Source organism: Chamaea fasciata, unplaced genomic scaffold (genome assembly GCF_029207755.1).
Source record: "Chamaea fasciata isolate MVZ Bird 193981 ecotype frontalis unplaced genomic scaffold, bChaFas1.0.hap1 SCAF_1, whole genome shotgun sequence".
Taxonomy (NCBI): domain Eukaryota; kingdom Metazoa; phylum Chordata; class Aves; order Passeriformes; family Sylviidae; genus Chamaea; species Chamaea fasciata.
In genome coordinates this window covers 109389301-109412172 of record NW_027094086.1, presented here as the reverse complement: position 1 = coordinate 109412172, position 22872 = coordinate 109389301, and the positions used below count along the sequence as shown (strand labels likewise).

At 43.3% G+C, this 22872-nt stretch overlaps 1 protein-coding gene across 1 annotated transcript; it reads left to right on the top strand.

The window, feature by feature from the left end:
• Nucleotides 1–1934: 1934 nt before the first annotated feature.
• On the top strand, nucleotides 1935–22872 carry BFSP2 (beaded filament structural protein 2). Its single transcript, XM_066193237.1, has 7 exons — nucleotides 1935–2390; nucleotides 10455–10537; nucleotides 12142–12298; nucleotides 15726–15887; nucleotides 21025–21156; nucleotides 21614–21834; nucleotides 22639–22872. Exons 1-7 carry the CDS (start codon nucleotides 1935–1937, stop codon nucleotides 22640–22642), a joined length of 1215 nt encoding a protein of 404 aa, XP_066049334.1. The 3' UTR covers nucleotides 22643–22872.

The window sequence follows — 22872 nt, the reverse complement described above, 5'->3', positions numbered from 1 at the left end:
GCATCGTTGCTCCTCCTTTCTCCCCATCCCACATATGCACTTCTGCTGTGCTGAGGCACAAGCCTGACTGTGGACTACAGGCTTCCGGAAACTGGAAGACTGCAATGTTACAGGGACTCTCCTGGGTATTTGTTTCTCTGCTCAGCATCAGAGAGTAATGCAGGGCTTTGTCATCAGGTGATGGGGCAGGCAGGATGACAAGGCTGTGCATGGACATGGATGGGCACTTCGGGAATATATCTTTTCACTGTGGGGTAAATGCTATGCAATATGATACCTGTGATCCTCATGATCAATTACTAAGCCTCCTTGAAACTACTGTTTGACAGGAGAGTAAAAATTCCCTGAGGGTATTGACAAGAGCAAAAGCAATCCCACAAGGATCTTTTTATTTAAAGATGGAGGTGGACAAAGGGAACAAGGTTAAAGAAAACTAAATTCAGTTCTTTGAAAAATAAAAAATGTCCATATTATTACATTTGTTTTCTGTACATAGTGTTACTTTTGCAAGGGAGATTTTCTAATTTGACACAGAGCAGCTACACTGAAAATACTGTGTAAGAAATACTGGAGGATGCTTCTCATTTAAGCAGCATGGTTTGCTTGGTAATCTAAAGGCAGAATACCTAAACTAGCCAAAAGTATTTCCAAAGCTGAGAGATGCCGCGCTGCTCCCAGTCTTCGCACAACCTGGAAATGGTGACCTGACTGTAAGCAGTCTTGCAATTCTCCAATTTAAAATAATGAAACAAACTCCAGCCATCAAGCTGGCGAGCCAGGATTAGGCACCAGTGGAAGACAGGGATTTCTGATTGTATCTTGTCTCGCCAAAGATTCACCACTGCCCCTGCACAAACCTACACTGCATTAGGGCAATGTCCAGCATCAGCACATTACAATCGTGCCTACAAAGATGTGCACGTGGTGATCCTACACTGGAACAGCATCCTGGCTGTGAAGTATCCCTGTGTGTAGGTAGAAAAAGCCAGACCTAACATTGTATTGTGGAGGATCGTCCTGTACCAGGAACACATCCTACTTATTATTACCTATAAACTACCCACCTGAACACGAGTAGCTAAAGAATAGTGACATAAGAAGAAGAGCCGGGGAAATCTCCCCACTTCCCTGCAATAAGTCTCCAGGATTGTTGTGCCCTTTTCTTTCAATTCACAGTTGCCTCACTTTGTCACCACCTTATGCAGGTAAAGAAGTGAAACAGGCCCTTGTTAAACAAAGTGCAACTGATTATGTGAAGTTAAACTGACTGAGAAGGGGTGGACATGAGGGTGCTTGTCCCCATAAAATCTGCTGAGATTATGTCAATATGTCTTGGGTGGGTGGTGGAGCCAAACTGCAGAGGAATCCAGAAGCTGCAGCAGACCCAACAGAGCATTTGATGCTCTGCAGTGGCAAAAGACTGGCTCAGCTCTGGTCAGGCTGTGGCCCAGTTGACTCCACAGGAGCTTGGGTTTTGCTAAGTTAGGAAATGTCTTGCTGAAGTAGACTACGTCTGGAGCAAGCACTGGTGTGAGAAGCAGATGTGTTTGTAATGTATAACTGGATACCTGTGGCTGTAAGTGTAGGAAATCATCCGGGTGTCAGCGTAGAAAACACTGCTGGTATTTTAACACGTGCATTGTACTGAATCCCTGTCCCGCTGTCCCCGTAAACACCATTGTGCTTTTCATCTGCCACATTTGCAGCAGCAGCAGCAGGGAGATTTCCCCTGAAATGGGATTGCTGACCCAGCAGCCGCCCGGACAATGTGACGGGTGCTCCCAGGCGGCACAAAGCCCCCCTTCCAGAAAGCCGTCGCACAAAGCCGAAATCCCGCGGCAGCCCCAACCTGCTGGGCTCGACACATCCCTCCCGCCAGTGCGGGGCGAGGCGGCCGGGCTGAGCGGCGGTGCTCGGCAGGCTGGAGCGACAACATGCCCTTGCCGAGGCGCCGGTCGTCCTTCCTGGGGCAGCAGCCCTCTACCTCCACGGCGGAGAGCTCGGGGCCGCCCGGCCGCCGGGTGAGCGTCGGAGGTGCAGGGAGCCTGTCGAGACCCCCCGGCGTCTACGTGGGCACCGTTCCCACCGGCGGCGTGAGCAGCCTGGGCACCCGAGTGTCCCGTAGAGCCCTGGGCATCAGCAGCGTCTTCCTCCAGGGTCTCCGCAGCTCCGCCGCAGCCGTGCCCCTGGCCCCGGGGCTGGATAAGGGCAGGGGTCTCTCCTACGAAAGCCTGAATGGCTGCTTGGTGGAGTACATCGAGAAGGTGCGAGCTCTCGAACAGGTCAACCAGGAGCTGGAGGAGCACATCAGAGTCTACCTGGACAAGAAGGCGGCCAGCGTGGGCAGCTGGGGAGCGCTGCGGGAGAGCTGGGAGGCGATTTACCACCAGGTGAGCTCCGGGACGCTGCCGGCAGCCGCGGGAGCGGGAGGGCGGCCAGGGACCAGGCTGCTCGTGGACGCCGTCTGATTTCAAGGCACGGTGCCCGAGACAGAGGGTTTAAAGTCTATCTTCATGATAATTAGCATTATTATGCCTATTAAGCAGGAGAATTGCCTCAGGCATCGTGCGCATGGGAGAGACTGACATGCACCCCAAGGCGCCCAAGTCTGGGCTGATTAGAATGGGTCGGGTTTTTTCCTTTTTTATTTTTTTCTTTTTTTTTAATCTGTGGTTATTACACTGAGTATCAAAATTATTGAAAGAAACACGCTAGGACTGAATTAGGTTATCTCTCAACATGATATCATTACGAGCACATTGAGGTTGGTTTTTTTTTAATCAGCAATTCAGATTTTTACTTTATTCCCTCGTTGGCTTAATAACATTTTCAAAAGCTCTATTTATTTAAAAATAATAATTACATGACTACAAATGAGTGACTCCCTTCCTTTCCTTTGCCATCACCCCACCATCCCTTACTCCCACCTTCTCCATACAGCACAAATGTTTGTTGTGGGGCAGTGAAATGGTGTCTGTATTGACCTCATGGACAAGAAGGAGTTCCTTTTGCTGGCCAGGAAGGCCTTGCAGGTCCTGCTTGCAGCAAGCACAGGGCTCTGTCTGCTGAAGTCTTGGTGCACCACACAAGCCTGGCTTCCCAGCTCCCAGCCGGTGGGAGCAGACAGGATTCCAAAGACCTGGAGTCTGGCATCTCGCACACCTCTTCCCAGCAGCACTTGTGCAGGCACAGAAAATGCCACCACTGGGTCTTCAAAAAGCCTGAAAGCCAGCTTCAAGTTGCCTGGAATGACTGTGTGTTTTAACTTGGGCTGGCCAGTTTTACTTGGCATTTTTAGGGCAGGTCTTCTCCCAGAATGCTACAAAGGTTGCTTGAACTCTGAGTGTGTTGACATAAGCTGTTGTACATAGATTGTGTCAGCAGAAACACCCAGTTAAGCACCAGCTTTTAAAGTTGCTACCTTTTAGTATTAGTAAATGATGTTACAGCTTCCTGAAGGGAGCAGCTGCTGAAGTAAAGGGGTGCTCTGAATCTGAGGTACAAAAAGCCATCTTCTTGAACCTGTTATCTCACTGGGGAAGATGGGGACTTTGATAGGGGACAGGGAGTTAATCCTTTGCAGCCGCCATCCTGTGTTCTCCAGACCAGTGTCCCATTTTGTGGTTGTAAATCCTACCGGGATTTGTGGTTAGGACCAAAAATGTGGGACCATAGGCACTTTAGGAAGGACTGTTTGATTTTTCATTATATAAACCCCCAACATTGCAATGCAGATTAGTCTGCTCATGTAATAATTTTTCATCCAAATTGCTTTCCTTTCAACCTTTCTTTGTAGTCATCCTTGCCTCTACCTCCTTTTTATGAGTGATTAAGAGCATCTCATAATGAAATCTAGCCTGAATATTGACTCTTCCTACAGGAAAATCAGAAAAATAAGGCCATGTGTGACTATACTCACATAGCATTTGTGAGTATCATAGAAAAGAAGAGGGAAAAGAGTAGCATCATCTGTATCTATTTAACTATCAAAACACATCAGAGAACACATAAAATTTTCTGAATTGCTTCAATTAAATCAATAAAAGAGGCATCACTTAGTGGGTTTTGTCTTTCACGGATGTGATCCAAGCTGTTATGTACAATTCTGATTAATAGATTTCTTTGCTTTTTTTATTTAGCATTTAACCAAAAATGAAAGTAGGACCCTATCCAGCCCAAACACCAATTAACTCATTCGTCCTGGAGCTAATTGGCAAAATTATGCTTGCATCAACATCAAAACCATCACATTTATTAAAATAACATCAAAATCAGTTGCTGCAGAAACATGAAGTCAGAACCCTCCTGCCACAACTCTCCCAAACAGAAAAATAAAAGGCGTTCAGGAGAAAGGTGTAACAGAAATGAGAGACACCTGGCAGATACATTCCTAAATGTAATTTTTGTAGATATATTCAGATTTTCTGCAGATGTCCACATCCACCTTGATTTCTCTAAGAGCGGCATGCTCCATTTTCAGCTTCTTGTAAAATCTGAGCACCCCATTCCCAGCCAGGCCCATGGATTCAGCAGGGAGAGATGCCGGGCAGCCATAAAAACCCTTGGTGCCATTTGCATAAAGCAGCTATGAAAGTTTTGGCGGAAAAAAACACTGGAACAGGCTTAAGTTTAACAGGTTTAGCCTGAGCTAAACCAACTTTAACCAACTCACGAGAGGAACAGTTGGTGAACAAGAAGCAGCAAAGAAAAATACACAGTTGGGAGGGGGTCTAAGCAGGAGCCCTTTCCTCTTGTCCTGCTAATGAGAAGACAAGGACATGGCCATGAAGGACTCTCCTGGTCTCAAAATCACAAACATGACAGGCCCATCTCTGCAGTGGCACAGGAGAGACCTCAGCAGACCTGAAGTCTCATTTCTCTCCTGCCCCTCCTGGAATGTGCTCCAGCATCCCAAATTTTGGGAAGTTTCATTGCCAGCAAAACCAGCTTGGTGCCAGCATATCTTCTGAACACAGAGCCAAGGGAAAAAACGTGTCAGTGAGTGACTCAGAGGGGATGTGTGAGTGCAGAGTCCCTCAGGAAAAAACACTCGTGTTTCCTCACAATTGTCAGAGCTCTGGCTGCAGTGGGGGATCACTGGTGGGAGCTGAATGATGGAAAGCCACTATCTAGCTCACAGGGTTAATTGTCTGCCTGGGCAGCTGGCTTTTAGCAGAGCAGGTGGACACAAACTAATTGGGACAGGCACAAAATGAGAGGATTTTTGCAGGAAAAGAGAGAAATGAGAAACCTTTGCCAAGAGGAGTTCATGTGACAGAATTACAATTTCATGATGAAATTTTACTCTGCATACTCTTCTTCTCCATGCTACATTCTGGTCTTCTTCTTTCTTTCTTTCTTCTTTCGATAGAAAATTCTATCTCTAATCAAATGTCTCTTCTGCAGACTAGGAGACTGTTTGCAATGGCAATTCCTTCCCAGGGAACAGGGCAGCACCTGGGAGAAATAGATGCTTGAAACCATCTGAGTGAGTTTACAGAGAGAAGAGGGTAGCTGAGCCTCCACGACTGTTCAATTACAGCTGCACGGGGGACACACAAATTTATTTTGTCTATGAGAGGACACATAGTGCAGTTCAGATCACAGGAATAAACACAAAAGCAGAAGAAGGAATCAACATCCTGGACCAATTTTATCACTGCTGTGACTGATCATGACATCCTGTGCATGGTTGGGAGTATTTGAAAGACCTCCAGAGTTGTTCTATAGAGCCACTTTGATTTGCACTTGGCCTTTCTATCAGCATTTAATCAGTGTGAACATTAAGCCTGGAGAATACACAAGTCTAACAGTCTCATGAATTGACACATTTGGACTCACACCCACTAATTTACTTGCTGCAGGGTCAGAAGAGCCGCTGAGTGTTACTTGTGACACACTCTAGCAAAAGAGTGCATGATCAGTGTCTGGAAATGGGTGAAATAGCACTCTGCCACTCATCTAAGGGTACAACAAACTCCCACAAAATGGCACAAAGCTTGTTCAACTGCCCTACAGAGGATGGCAGTGAATTAGTTTTAATTATGTTCTCTCAGCCACCTCCAACAGCATAAATTTGGGCTGCCTTCACAGGCAGCTGTGAGGAGGTGTGAGGTTTTCTCCTGGTGCTTGGGCAACATTACAGTTTTACAGATCATGTCTTTAAGAGGTATCTCCTGCTTTGAGAACCAGGCATCCTTTGATACAGTCCTGTGTACTTATAAAATACTTGATGTATACGTGAAGTCAAATTTCCCTGGATGCAGCAGGAATCAGCAAAGGAACCATCAATCTCAGCCTCTCTCCAGGTATTACCTTTCCTGAGGCAAAGCAACAAATGCTGCTCATGCCGCCTTTGAGGTCTTCTCCTTTAGGCTCTGAGAAAAGGTTCAACATGGAGAGCATGACCAAGACCATTAAGAGTTTATTGCTTGGCAGTGGGCTGCAGGCTTTTAGCCCGATTTTAGTTGTGAATTAAAATGTGTTGGAGGCAATGGTCTGGCATCAACTATTTCCTTGCCTGTGTGGAAGGAATTACTCAATCGGCATCTGATCTTTCCCCACAGAGGCGTTCGCTTTCCTGAAGTGAACTTACGAGCCAGAGAAGTTTCCATTAGATGAATAATTAAACCATGAGATTCATTATCACAGGCCACACCTGAAGCCATGAATTTAGTAGCAGTCAGAAAGGATTTTGACATTTGTAAGAAGAGCAAAAGTATACAAAGCTACAGATAAAGCACAGCTAAGAATTTGAACAGCATAGTAAATCTTGCCATACCAAACTTGGCCAAATCTCTGTTAAAAATCAAAAGTTGCTGGTCACCAGAGAGAAGGAGTAAATTCTCCCTGTAAGTGCCCGTATCACTTCACACTTTATCAAGTCTGGCATCTGCCCACTCCCCTGAAGCAGCTGTTTAATCCTTGATGCCAGCTGTAACCCAGCAAATGGGCTGGCATGTTGATGCAGATTTTGATGACACTTTTCTTCCAAAAAATTAACATAGCATTTTCATGTCCATAAAATCACAATGAAATCAAAGAAAAATGTTGCTGCTTTGTAGTTGTTTAATACTATGAATATTCACTGCTAGTTCAAGAGCTGAAAAAAAATTGTGATCAAAAGTGTATGTGCATCACAGAACCGAGTGTTGCAAGACAATATGTGACTGAAAGGAGCTATTATTAGCAATAATATTTCCATTTTTTTTTAATTCTTCCCATTTTGGCTCTTTGAATGGCGCATGAGCATGAGTGACTTAAGCCTCCCAGAAGCTCTGTGAGGCAGGACAGCACTGCCTTCTGCTTTACAGGCAGAGGAGGCAATGTCTAAGTGCTTGCAGCATTGCAAGGCCTCTCATTCCCCATGGACACAAGGAAGGGTGTTTCCTAAACTGCTGCATCATATGTTTTAGTGTGTGTGTCAGCAAAGTGTCTACAACTCTCACTGATGCTGTGTGTTTGCATACAGCTGTTGATTAATAGGAGAATTAAATCAAACAATAGAGCCACTAAATGGAAGACTTAGATCTCTTCTTCTAGAGCCTAGGAAAGGGCTTTCACAGCTCATGCAAATCAGAGGGAATTTCTCAGGAAACAAAGTTTGTACCATGTTAAACAGTATTAGAAACTACTGTCTAATTACTTACCCTTCAAGTTCACTCTCAGATTTAAAGGGTGATTTCCAGGAGGGCTGAAAAGTTGAAGCATGCTGGTTTCCAAGAATTGCTGCCTCCAAGTCACCCCTGAAGTCTTCCAAACATTAGTTTGGGGGGGAGTTTATACCATTTTTACTTACATGGCAGAGTTCAGGGGTTTGTGCAGTTTTGGAAAGCCCCGAACTTTCTCACAGAGCCCTTGCCTTCAGCTGTTGGTCTGTGAAGAGGAGAGTTGGGGTATTGACTAGAATCCTCAGGAGCATGGTAAAGACATCCACTGTGGGGCAGGTACAAGTCACCTCAAATGCCTCAATAAATCCACAGAACCACTAATGAAAAACACTTTTAAAAACCAGTCTGTCTCCATATAGATAGAGAAATCCAGGCAGCAGCAGTTCACCAGCTATTGGCTGCTTCTGCCTTTGTTGCAGCCCAAAAGCCCTTTCACACTGGATGCACCTCTAGACTTTGCTATTAACATGCCTCTGAGTGACACTGTGCAGCTCCCAGGATTTAATGTTACTTTTGCTGGCAGGATGCTCCCAATTCATTCAAAGACAATTAATTTCATCAGACTTTAGGTCAGATGTTGTAACTGTGTGTGATCCCTGCTGGAGGCAAATGGGTTTGTTTCAACAGAGCAGGGCAAATCACAGGGCAGAATTTCTGCTCCTTGATTGAGTCAGGAAAAAAATTAAAGCATCTCTGAAGATCCACACATGTAGGAGTTCTCAGGAAGACAAATAACTTCTGTAGGAAAAAAGAAAATAAAGGAAAAAAAGGTAGAAAATAAAGCAACCAAGATTTCAAAGCTTGTGTCAAAGAAGTCCCTCTACTTCTGTGCTGACTAAATGACAACTCTCCATCCTTCAAGAGAAACTCAGGTGTCCTGGTGCAAAGGATACTCAAGACAGAAGAGTAGCATGTCCCCAAAGTCCCAGCTCTGCTCAGCTACTCTGAAATGCCACAGATGGACAAACTAGGGCTTGGGGAGTTAGGATAGTGCTGGTAAAGTGGGGTTGCAAAAAATCGGGGAGAAGGAAATAAGGGGTTGAACAATGAAGAGTAGCCAGTTCTGTGTGCAAATGAGCACACAGAATTCTTCTGTACTTGTGTGCTGCACAACAGGACTGGCTGGTGTGTGGTGAGGGACCATCTCTTTGCCCATCTCTTCGCTTTCGTGACATCTCTGACTCCTATGCTTTTGCTGCACTCCCCGATTTTCCCATACCAAAATTGGGGTGCTTTTTTTTTTTTTTAATTGAAGAAAAAGAGGTTCCCCATGCAATGGTGTAAAACAAGCTTCAGTCCCAGCCACCTTCCCTGTTTTTTTGTAACAGTAGGTGAGAAGTAAGAAAACCACTTTTTTACCTCTTGTTCCTCATCAGATTGAAAAGATGTAGAGTGCTTTTAACACCATGATCCATTATGGACACAATGGGTAGTGAAGGAACAGGATATTTATCCACATTTCTCCTTACCAGATGCCTTCAGGTATTAAAATTTGTTGGTCCAAACATTTGTAAGACATTTGGACCAGTAAACCACTCTCCATGAGGGTAAATGTTAATTATCACCTAGAAATGCTTCACTCTTGCATGCCTACCTCTATCCCATCACCAAGCAGCCTCAGGGCAGGTGGGTACATAGGGCAACAATCTCACTTGTGATCCACTTGAGGTAACTTGTCTGGATGCAGCCTTGATGTTTCCACTTTGCATGGTGTGTTTCACTTTGGAGGAGCAGAATGCTCTGGGTGATTTGCAATCTTAGTTACAGACTTAATTATCTAAGGAAAGATTTTTCTGCTTCAAGAACTGTCCTGGCCAGCTTAAAAATTTGATCTTATTCATGAGGTGATTTATTTTTGACTGCAAATCTTCATGGGTGTCTCCTGAAAAAGACCATAGGAACATTCTGTTTAGGTTTTCCAGAGAGACAGCATGGATCATGGGGTGACTGGAGCTCCCGACAGTTACTTGCAGAGTATTGCTCACTCTAAGCCTGGTCCTGAATTCTGCATGTCTTTGGTCACCTCCATAGCTCAGTGCACGTGTGACTCCAGGGCAGGCAATGGCCTTTTTTTTCCCCTGTTTATCATTTTATATAACCTTCCTGAATCACAACAAGCTGCTAAGTCACAAGCCTTTCAGGTTTACTTATCCCTCAAGTGCCTCTTGGACATTAGAGATACACCCCAGAGCCATAGCAATGATACCACAGTCTGACTTGCACGATCTTTCCAATCAGTGTAATAATCTTTGAAGGCTTCTCAGGTCTCATACCTATCGCAAGAGCCTAGAAGATCCCATAGGAGAAGGAAAACGACGCTCTGGGAGCTGAGGAGGGCTCGCAGGCGGCATGAGCAACAAGTACTCCGTGGCTCCCTGAGGAGGACGACCCTGAAGAGGACTGCTGATATGGGAAGTAGAATAGGAACTGCATAAGTGCTGCTTAAATTGTATCTAGAAAGTATAAGTGGGACTTGAATGACGAAAATACCTTGAGCACAGCAATGAATTCTGCCCCTTGCAAAGAGCTGGTGATCAGAATAAATGTGTTGCTACAAGAAGATGAGGGTTTAGGAGGAGTGAGCAGTTTGATGACAAGTTACAGCCTATTTGCAGAGGATTTATGGACTTATATGTACAAAAATAATTGATTAAGTTATCTGGAATGAGTCACTCGAACAGCCCTAGGATAAAGGATTGTTTTCAGAATCAAAGCTGTACATCTGCTTAAGATACATGTGCTGAAGCTCTGCATTGCTTGAGCTCTGTTGTATCTTTCTTCTAGGTGGGTGAAGCAGTCCTTGAAAATGCCCGTCTTATGCTGCACACCGAGAATATTCAAGCCTGTGCTGAAGATTTTAAAGACAGGTAGTCCTGTAGTGGCACACAGCTAGCCACTTTCTTTAAACTTTGCCTTTGTGAACACTTATTTTGTAGGGGTGTAAAGCTAGGGAGTAGAATGGACTTGGTTTTTTTAAACTGCATATTCATGTTCAACACCCTGATTTGGGAGAAAAATAATGATGGTGCTAACATTATTTTGGAAGATTTCGAAGATTCATAGTAACAAAATGTGGACAAGCACAAGCAAAATGACCTAAGCTGTTCTTAACACAGACATTGGTCTCTCACTGAGAGGTCAGTATTCATTCAAAATTGGGTTGGCATTTTATAAAGGCGAACATCCATGTGCTTTTTAGTTGAAATTTTCAGTACTTCAGTACCAAAACCAAGTGGTTTTTTGGAAGCAACAATGATTCTGCTACAGCCACAAAGTGAAAACTGCACCACTACAGACATCAGGGTGGAAATGTTAGACAAGAAAACAGAAATGGGCTGCGCATTATTTTATTTAATCATAAAACCAAAATGTGTTAATCATTCTTAAGTTTGCCTTTTATTTCAGAATGGCACAACTCTAAGATACTCATTTGGCTTTACATCCAGCAAGTTACATTCATATTTGTGTAGTTTTAAAAAGTACTTTTTAGAAGTGTCAGCTGACTTGGACAAGCAGTCTACATAACAAAAACAATGTTGAATCAATCTGCTGCATAGTGAAAGCTCCTGGGATCAGCCGCCACTCTCCCAAGCTTTAAACTCCCAGCAATGAAGGTGGCTATCAAGGAGCAAAGTGTTTATGAAGCAGGTTCCCAACTAACCTGCCAGCCCCTCCGGTCTAACCTTCCTGGCCACTAGGTCCCCAGGTTGGACAGGTTTGGCACAAATGTCACCCACCCAAGGAGATTCACAATGCGATCCATGTTTTCTATGGAAAGCCTAAACCAAAAATTACAAACAACAGCAATGCAGCAAGCAGTGCTGTGGAATAGAAACTGCTTGCTAAAATTTCCCTACCATTACAGCCATGGTTTGGAAATGAGCTGTTTGTTCCAACAGCGATTCTAGCTGACAAACCAACCACAAAAATTTCCTCTTCATTTTGATACTACTGGGATCTGGTCTTAGGGAGGGCCAGGACCCTGGAACATAGATCAGACTTCCATCAGCATGTCCGTTAGTAAAAGTAATGCACGATGTACATGTTTTTTCTTTAACCATAAAAGGTTTTTATGTAGACAAGTGAGTAGGTATTCTCATTTTATAGCCAAGATAACTGAGAAAAAGCCACCCATGGTGAGACTGTATATAAATATCAGATCTAGCAAGAAACCATGCGCCTCTCCATGCTTTTTCTGGAGTCCTATCAGATTGATAACCACTGTAGCACACACGGTTAGCTTGGCCTGTTTTCTTACACTCTGAATTAATGACAGGGCACTTCAGGCAGTTAGCTTAAAGTATGAAGAGACAAGGTGACAGCAAAGTATACTGCCTCTGTTTCTGTGCCTCTGTCTGGGACACATTTGCTAATTAGCAGAAAGAGTGTTATTCAGAAAAAAAAGACAGGTTGTACTTGCCTGTGCTGTGCTGTGTTGAAGTTTGGCTTTTTTTTTTTTTTTTCTCTGCAGGTATGAAAATGAGCAGCCATTCAGAAAGGCAGTGGAAGATGAAATTAATTCCCTCTATAAAGTGATTGATGATGCTAATTTAACTAAAATGGATCTGGAGAGTCAGATAGAAAGCATGAAGGAAGAACTAACTTTGCTGTCAAAGAATCATGAAGAAGTAAGTCCAGACTGGGGACACTGCAAAGCCAATGTGTGCCTGTTTCATCTGGTTGGTATCATACATCTAGTGCAAAGCAAACATCAAAACTCTGCCTGCCATGTCTGGGCGGGGGGATTTTACTGAAACCTACTGCTATTTCTTCCTTCTCTTTTAACTCAGAGGACTAACCCCTGAGGCATGATCAAATTACTTACATGTAGGTGCTAACCCTTTCTCATTTGATAAATGTGACATGGAAGTGAAGCCATCCCTTCATTTGTTGTCAGGCACTGCATGGTGCTCAAGGGGCTGCACAGTCATGGATGTGGGGCTCTCAGCAGTGAGATCTGATGGAAGGAGAAAGTGCATGTACAGGGCAGCAGCTCTGCTCCTGCTGCACTATTGTTCAGCATTAACCAGGTTCTTATGAAAATACCCTGCTTGGCTTAGCAAGGTGCTCAGTTCCCAAAACTGAGTCTCTTGAGAAGCACAACACTGAAGCAAGTCACATGGACAGTGGCATGGAGTGGCTCTGAAGAATCCTCATCAAAGGTGCTGGCCAAAGCAGGTTTAATATGAGATGTGAGAGTGCAATTTAACTTTGACAGCAAGGTTCATTTTATTACTTACTGTATAATGAAGGTCACAAAGAAAAATTGGATTAGAATCAATCTAGAATGGTTTACATGGAAATCGGGGATGCAGAGGGTAAAGGTGCTAAAGGATAAAGGTTCAAAAGGATTAGGGGAGGCCCTCCCATTGAGTCATGGGTTTCAGGGCAGACCCCCTTGCTTTCTGAACTCTTGATGGAGATTAAGTGCAGCTGAGTCCAAACTTTACCTCAGATGTGGTCAATGGTGCATAGCTAAAGAATTTGTCAGCGCCTGATCACTGACTAATTTAACATTGACAAAATGACCTAATAGGATTTCCTATAAGCGCAGCAGTAACTTAACTGTAGATGTGGGATGGCAGTATTCATATGGTACTTGCCATAGGGTATTTAAATCAATTCACACACTCACACAAACAGACATGAAGAAGTTTGTACAAAAGTGCCTGATAAAAATTTCCCTCAAGGTCAGTGCAATACTCAAGTCAGAGGCTTCTGCACCTCTCAGCAGGTGAGGGCTGAGCCTTGAGGACTATTGGGGAAATCCCAAGCCCCACCAACAGCATTTGGCAACAAGTATTGCAAACTTGAGAGCTTGCTAGCTCTGGGAGGTGTCTCAATCAGAGGGAGATTGCTGCTCACAACCCACTGCAGTCCAGGAGATCTCAAAGGGCCTCACTCAGGACTCCTGTTTATAGAGTCCCAAGATGATTGGCTCCAGTCACCTTCAATCTCTATTCTGGCTGTAATCCAAGATGGTAATTACTGGAGTTTTCCTCAGAAGTCTGGTAACAAAAATATTGTCCCACTTGGGCTGTGATTCAGGCAAATAATATTCCAAGGTTATGCTAGGATAGCTGACTATCTCATCCCCTTCCTTTGTTAGGCAACAGAAGTTTGTTAGGCAACAGAAGCTCCTAGGAACAGTATTTCTGATAAACTCAAGGGAAGGTTAATTGCCCAGGAGCCATTTACTGATTAAGGCTGAGGTCTATAAAGAATTCCTGAAACCACAGAGAGGCCTGAGTGAGTGGGGAGGATGCACCACCACAGACAGGCAGCCAGAAAAGGAGCCCATACTACCAAATTTTGCAATACTTTCCCACTTACTGCATTCACCAACACTATTTACATGAAGGTGGTTTACTTCCTTCAGCAGAGATTTCAGGATTGAACACAAATCAGCATCTTTATTCATGGAGACTTGAATATGGTGTTCTTACTAATCCCTCAGAAGAGACAGCACCAAATGTGATGGTGCTCAAAAGTAAGATAGAGCTTGAAATGTGATGGCTCATGAAAGCAAGGTACTATCCTACCTTACATTTCTTACCAGTTGTTCCTCCAACCACAAGATTTCAGCAACACTGGCTTGGTTGCATCACCAGCTCCCTGCTTGCATCAGTCTAATTCCAAGGCTGGCATTTTGCAGAAAATAATCAGTGGCTTCATCACCAGTGCATGGCAGGAGAAGATGTTTTAGATAAGAGGGTAAAGAGAATAATGATAGAAATAAACAAGATCCTCTTTAAACCTCCAAGTAATGCAACGATTGGTTTGAAACCAGACAAGCTGGTGCTGATGCTATTCTCTGTCTGTAACTATGGCATAATGAGAACACCACCTTGATCCTCATGTAGCCAGCAAGGAGCCCTTGCAGAGTGGAAAGATGCTAGGCACGACTTCAGCACAGGCCTGGTTTCCCCATGGCAGCAACACCAGGGGAAGCTGCTTAAGAGAAGTCATAGAATACAGGCTAGAAGCAACTCTTGCTGAACTATGGCACAATAAAGTCCCAAGGACTTTCCCAAACTAATTCAAACCTTTCTTTCCACTGGTGTTCCCACTAGAAAATCCATGCCAAGTCCTTTTGAAGCTTTTGTGAACTTGGAGTGGGCACATTTTGAGGTTTGCATTCTTGCAGGTTCATAATTCACGATTCCCGTCCATTTTTTCCAGTATTGTCACTGTCAGGGGCCATTGCTTACAAATACAATTCCCAGATGCTTTTAAACTATTTTTTTTGTGCCAATAACACAGATACACACGTTGATATAAAAGGATTGCAGTGCCTGACAGTTAAGACATATGTGAAAAATCTCATTAATTCTTGTGTTCCTGAACACAATGTACAACTGATATGCTACCTTTAAGTGTGCAATTCTAGACCTGGTAATTCTCTACTGGTTACATATTTTTGGAGCATTTAAATGTAAAGAAGGAACAGAATGCTGCCACAGAGGAGAATCCTCTTCATCTAACATGCACATGCATAAAGCACACACTTGTCTCACACAAGCTGCGAGGCTGCAGAGCTCCTGCTTCTTTGCACATCTTGTATCTTCCAGTGGATGCAGGCCCATGCTCCTGCTTGGTGCAGCAGCAAGGGAAGAGTTTTTGATGTCCTGTAAGCTTTTAGTTCCTTGGCCCAAAGTCCACAGTACAGCTTTTCTGGCAATATACTTAGTGATTTCGGGTCCCAGCTGCGCAGCGTATACATGTCAAACACTGGCTGCTGGAGAAACCTGCCACTGTTGAGAGGGCTGCTCCAGGCACTGCCTTGGTGCAGGGCTTCAGTCTCCTTCCACCAAGGGGAAAACTCTTCTAGTACCCTAGATCTGCAAGAAGAGACCCCATGCAGAAGCAAGACAAATCCACATCTGAAAAAGAAACCCTTCAGTGCACTAAATCATTAATGTAGAGATTCCTTTTGGGACCAAATTTAATTACTCTCTCTGCTTGTGGCACCAAAAGAGCTCTTCCTTGAGCTTCTCTGAAGATACCATTCAATTGTCCAGTTCACTTTCTTTATGTTTGTTATTTTTGTTCAAGGATGTGAAGGTATTATACAAGCAGCTTGCTGGATCACAGCTGGAAGAACTTGATGTTCCCCTGGGAAGTGGCCTGGATGACATTCTGGAAAAAATCAGAATCCACTGGGAAAGAGACATTGAAAAGAATCGTGCTGAGACAGGTGCCCTGCTCCGTACCAAGGTCAGCACTCTGTAACCCACTCCAACATCACAGGATATCAAACAAACACAAAATCGCTCTAATATTCTGCAATATCTTTGAGGGTTGGGTGTTTTTTGGTTTGGGTGTGTTTTTTTTGTTTTTTTTGTTTTTTTTTTTTTTTTTTTTGTTTTTTTTTTAAAGAAAAAAATGTTAAAAATCTAAAGTATTTTGGTCTAAGTCCAGAGGAAAATGCACTTATAAAGGCTTTCTTGGGATGCACAGAGTTAAGCACTGGTGGGAATGGCCCTACTCATATGGCAGGTATCTGGGGGAGCCTTTCAAGGGCTCTGAAATGTTGGCTAAGGAAAACAAATTTAATCAGTTGATACCTTTTGTGTAGGATGAGCCACCATTATTATCCTTCTTACTAGGGCTATACCTCCACTTAATAATTTACAGGGGTCCATAAATAAGAAGGGCAAAACACATTGCCCTCTACAGTACAGACTCCTTGTTGGTTTCTCCCCAATATTGTTTCCTTTGGCAGCAGTGGGAAAACTATATATTAACTTAGAAATGAAAAGTGATGATAATAGCTATTCCCTTTAAATAGGCATTCTTCTCTCCTGAGGCTGAGTCTGAGACAGCCTTTTAATGCAGCTTTTTCTCTGTCATGAAGGATCACTCATTTTCCAAAGTGTCTGGCTGAAGTATTTTTGCACAGATGAAGCATTAAGTTCGGTAGATGATCCTATATGTAGAAGCCATCTCATTCTGAGTTGGCTCTTACAGCACAGCATGTCAGAGTAAATCAGGAGAGCAACGAAGATGAAGAAGGCCCTTGAGGGGAACCCTGATGAGGAGTGGCTGAGGTCACTTGGTCTGTTCAGCCTGGAGAGGAGGAGACTGAGGGGAGACCCCATTGCAGTCTGCAACTTCCATGTGAGGGGAGAAGGAGGGGCAGGCACTGATCACTGCTCTGTGGTGACCAGTGACAGGACATGAGAATAGCCTGAAGTTGTGTCAGGGGAGGATTAGGTTAGATGTTAGAAAAATGTTTCCTCACCCAGAGGGTGGTCAGGCTTACTGTAACAGGCTCCTCAGAGAAGTGGTCACAGCACCAGCCTGACGGAGTTCAAGAGGCATTTGGGCAATGCTCTCAGGCACATGGTGTGATTCTTGGGGATGGTCCTGTGCAGAGCCAGGAGTTGGACTCGATTATCCTTGTGGGTTCCTTCCAACTCAGCACATTGTGTGATTCTGTGAAATCAGAACTGCAGCAGCGCTGTTGAAATACTTAGCAAAACCATATAAACATATACCCCTTGTCCAAGGTAAAGAGCTGCCATGGGGGGTGTAGGGGTTATTGAAGCCAAACAGAGAAAAAACAACAAAACCAAGAAATATGTTTGCAAACATATGTGCAAACTCTGAGTTAGTTTTCAAAATAAAGAAGAAAAATCCTGTGACAACAGTGATCCCTAAATTTCTAGGAAACATACAAGAAGCCAAGTAGAGGGGTTTATCCCAGAGGTCCCATCAAGTTTGTGAGAATGCCAGACTTATTAAGCAAAGTTTTCATAAAGTTAGTCTGTGGGGCCTGATTTTCAGCTCAGACGGTCCAAAGGAAGTGAGTGACACAGTAATAAATTACACTAGCCTGGAGAGTGCCTCTATACAAAGCATATGCAGCCCTGAAAAGCCAGGGTATCCTCAGCAGCCTCTTGACCCAGAAAAACCTGTTCCTGACCCACTGCCAGGTTTCAGCAAAATGAGCATCACTCTGATGGCACCAAATTCTTCAGTGTTCCCACTTGCCTGTCCTGCTTGTTCCTGCTCCTTCTCCTCCTGTGCAAAAACACCCTTATAACTGCTTTCTTCCTATTTATTTCATACCTTCAATAACTGGTCTTTTAGCTCAGAGATATCATTTGAGGAGAAAATGGACAGCTCCTAGTACACTGCTCTATCATGTCTTTGATACCCAACCCACCCCTACTCAGCCATTTAAGCCTAAGCTCTTACTAGACTCAGTTGTTCCTGTTTTGGTTTGGTTTTTTAATGGAACAAAGAAACAGAGTATCACAGATTTCTGGAACTGTCAGTTCTGGTTCTGCACAGGTTCTGGCAAGACATTCTAGGGGCTTTTTTTCCCACAAATTAAACTCAGATGATGCAGTTTTGTGTCCCTTATCTCCTACAGAGACAGATCAATTCAGATTACTACTATGTATACAGATGACAAGTGTTTAGCTTTTATCAGCTAAGCTTGTGGTTTTATATCATCTTTTGTGGTTAAGTTTTATAATTTGGTTATACACACAGTGAAAAACACGCCCTTGCTCTTTTGTGACATCACAGAAGGGAGAGCAGTTCCCTGCACTCCCTTGCTCTTCATTACCAGGTTTTTCAGTGTCTCTCTGTGAGGTTTTCCTTGGTCCCTAAATTTACTTTTTCTGCACCTACTCTCTGGTATACCTGTAACCAGCTCAGACCAAGGTGTTTCAAATGATGTCCTAGCACTGACTTAGACATGAGGTTTTTTTGTATTTTGTAGTATTTTTGTTATTTTCTGACTAATTACCTTGCCTCATTTGCTTCGGCTTGTGACTAGATTTGCAGTCTTGGCTAGCTTTTTCAAGGATATTTGGGCACCAAAACACACTAATTTAAATTCATCCCTAATGGGGTTTCACATGGGCATTTTTTAGATGAGTAACCTAAGTCCATTGGTTTCACCTGTGCACTTTTTTGTCTGTAGTGGTCAAAATCTTTCCCCAAATCGACACAAGTGATTCAAACCCTTGCAAGACATGCATGCTATTAAATAATTTTCCCTGGAAAGATGCTTTACTCACTGATGTGCTGTTCATTCATGTAGTTTGATTCCACACATCCACCTCTACTCATTGCTAATCTGTATGGTTTTCTGTCATCCATAAATCCTTCTAGTTCATGCTTCATTCCCAAAGCAGTAGACCTTGAGGCATCAAGCTGTTAAGCTTCTGTCTTAAGGGAACTAGACCTTAATTTTGCTCTTCATGTTCTGTCTCTTGACCAGCTGTTGATCCATGGAAATGTTCTGCCCTGAGCACACAATTACACAGCTTTCTCTGTTGTCCTCATAAAAGGTTCTGCAAGATCTTGTGAATTATGCCAGTTGTTTCTCCCTTTCTTGCTACTTTGCTAAAACTTTCCCAGAACTCTCAAGGTCTTTTAAAAGTAACTTTCTTCCTTTAGATACCATGCTGGTCAGCTCTGAGTGTTGGTGTTCCATTCCTAATAATTCTTTCATTATCTGGACTCCAGGAAAAGCAGACTAGAGAGGGATTCTGCACTCATGCACAATGCTTGGCTCGGAACTGTACAGATGTTTGAAATCCACAGATTTCTAGGAAACACAATATAATAATAACCAAAATGATAAAGACTTAGGAAGACGATTTCATCCTCTCCATTAATCCAGTTGCTTGTGGCCACCACATGTATAGCTTTTCCCTTATGGAGCATCTCAGGAATAGGAAAAGTTCCCAGACAACAGGAATTGCCTAGTGAAGAGGACACAGACTACTTCTGCACCTCTCCACAGAAGGAACCCCAAAGCTGAGGCCAAGTATCATGCCCAGTACCACCCCACACATGGACGCTTGGGGCTGGTAGGCCTCTAAGGAGAGTGGGGAAACCTTGTGTGTCCCAAAAGCTTTAGAGCGCATTCAGTGTGTGCTCACTTGCTGTGTCCTCCTCAGGGTTTAGGACCTGATGTGACCATCTCCATCTACTCCATCTTCCTGTTCTCTTGTTCACACCACCACAGTCAGGTGCACAGCTTAGAGTAGCTCCTGGAAGGGTTTCAGTGCCACCTGAGGTGAGTGCAAGCTGGATTTATAGGTAGCACTTGGACCACCAGCAGGGTAAATGTGAAAACCAGGCTTCAGGTAATGGGTGTAGGCTATAAATATAGATGCAAAGGCACCTTCCCTTCCCTGTGTATCTCTTTAAAAAGAGGCATTTGCAGTCCTTGTAGCCTAAGAATGTTCAGAATACACTCTCAGCACAATTTAGGACACACAATTTAGAGTGGCAGGTTCATGATCACTGGTTCACCAGAAATAGTCAGACAGAATTATGACTCTCTGAAGTACAAGCCCCAACAAAGCATTTCCAGAAAGCACAGGATCTGTGCAATTTGCCGGAAAAGACAGGTTTGATGCTTGGATTGAAATTCAGCCCTCTGCAACACAGGTTCTTGAATCTAAATTTTTGTTTGAGACTTAACTGGTATTTAAATGACCTTTTTCCACCGAGGCTATTTCATTCACAATATGCAAGGTGTGGGGTTCACATGGTAGTACAAAAAACACCCCTATTTTTGGTGCATGGTCCTAGATTTTTAAAAATTCGATCTTACTTTTAAAATAAAAGAATGCATAATCAGAAAAGCAGAACAGGGTCAAGATGAAGTTTCAGAGTGGGATGGAAGTATTTTGCATAGTTTAATTTTAGCATCAACCACAAGAAATGTAGGTTCTGACTGAAGAATTGTATTTTCTAGAGAGCCCAGAGCTTTGGGCTGAAAAACCTTGATCTCAGCCCTTATTAAAAAGTATAGAAATTCTATTTTTACTAAGGTACTTTTTCCTTCACCTATTTTCAAGGAAGCTGAACTAAACACATATAAAACCCCCCAAGCCACAAGAGCAAGAAATAGCATAATTAACTTATGACTTAATTAACAGAATTTTTTTTGACCTCTGTGATATGACTTGCTGTCTGACTCATAGACTCTTATGTGCAAAAAGTAAGGTGTGAGTAGTTCTGAAGACACACAACTTTTTAAGAAATATTATAGTATGGCTATGAAATGAACAATTACAGCAATGTTTTCTCTTTAGAGATAATTTTAAACATGCAAGTATGAATTCTGAACAGCTGTTGTTGACACGGATAACATAAATATGGTTGTATGCATAAGCCATTTTACAGTAAATGCCTACAAAATATGATAATTTTGACACTAAGACGTATCCAGAATTGTTCAACCGAGGGATTTAATAGAGGAATCAAACTTAGAGTCAGAATTGCCACCAACTGTGAAAATACTACTGTCAGTTTGGTATGTAAGGAAGCTAAACCATAACTTGCGTAGGTTGTGATGACAGTCGCCTTCTCTCACCAGCAACAGGCTGAGACGACGGCTGCCATGCGAACCCAGGAGGAAGAGCTGGTGGAGGGCCTCAGAACCGAGTTCCACGAAACTGCCTGCAAAATACAGAGCTTGCAAGCAGAAACTGAATCTTTGAGAACCTTGGTAAGGAATGATGAATTTTCAGTGGGCGTATTCTCGGTGAACTCAACATGCCTTCTGAGGGGAACATTCCTGTCTTGGGATGCAGAGTTAAGAATGAATCCCATTTTCCACCAGATACTGTTTCCAGAGATACCAGACATTTCTGGGCTCCTTTTGATTGAAATGGTACTCTAAGTGTACCACCTTTGACAACCAGGGTCCAAATTTCCATGTTCGGTGTATTCATACTCAATCTCACAGAGATTGCTTGGTAGTGTGGTACTAGACAATGTGAGGAATATCTGCACCTTGTGAAAGTGCTTCAACTTTTGTAATGGTAATACTAATATCAAGGTAGCTAAAAAAAAGGAATTCTCAAAATGTATAGTCAATAGAGATACTGGGCAAACCTGAACAAAAATCACTATGAAGCATATGGAAATAGACTGATTTATTGTCTGCTGTCCTGCCTTTGCAGAAGAGGGGTCTGGAGAACTCTTTATATGATGCCAAGCACTGGCACGACATCGAACTGCAGAACCTAGGCTCTGTCATTTCCAAGCTGGAGGCAGAGATGGGAGAAATCAAAGTAGAAACCGAGCAGCAGCAGAGGGATCGCGAAAATCTGCTGACTAGCAAACAACAGCTGGAGAAAGACATTGCTGCATATCACTGCCTCCTGGACGGAGAGCAAAGCAGGTACTTGTCCTCAAAAGGATGGAGAACGTGCTCCCTGGGAAGGGGTTGTGAGGTTGCTGGAAGCAGGAGGACTGGGGTGCTTCTCATGTTTCATAAGGCTAGCTGGTAGATGGTGAAGTTTGGAGAAGCTGCCAAAGGGGAAGAATACACCAAATCCCATCAAATAAAGATTCCTAATGTATTTGAGATGGGTGAGATTTCCAGCATCACCACAGATGGACATGGTTTGGGAACATGTCATGAGTTTCACTTCTCTGAAGGTCTGAGATGTGATATTTAGAAGCTACTACCAGGGACTACATTAGTGGCTGCAAAAGCAGATGTGTTGTTTTTTTTCTCGATTTAAATACATTATGCCATCCCTCCTCCTCCCTCAATACAGTCCAAATATTATAGATGTGATCCTGGGAAAACTCCCTTTCTAAACTTGAAAGTTCCCCCTGAAGCCCAAGGACGTAATCTGGACCACTGACTGCACCTTTTGTGAAGAAATGTGGCTCCGACTCCTAAGATTTTTTTCCCATGCGAGTAACCTGTAAACACCTTTACAATGCTCAGGTTGGGTTGCTTGGTTGGGCTTTTCTAAGATCCTTAATCAACCTTCGTCATGGAACTTCTGAAAATCTGATCCACAGATTTTGACTTGCTCTTCTGCTCAGGCCAGGGAGAACTTTAAAACAATCAAATCTTGCCGAAGCTGGTGAAATTTCACCAGCTGAACTGAGGACAGGACTTGGTTCAGCAATTTTCCAGTTTGTAGTAGTGACCAATTTTTATTTTTATCTTTTTTTTTTCTATTTTCAGCTGATTATGAAATTCCCAGCCCACAGAAGACCATTGCCATAAAAGCAAAAGATGTCACTGCCAATTATGTTCGTGGAAGCTAAAAACCCATCAAAGCAGCCTGCTTTATTCAGTTTGATTCAACAATCAAAGTAGGTTGTAGCTTGAACAACTTTATTAGACCCTCTTCATGTAATTGCTTTGCTTACAGATTTCAATTTACTCATGTTGTTAAAATTATAATAAAAATAAAGA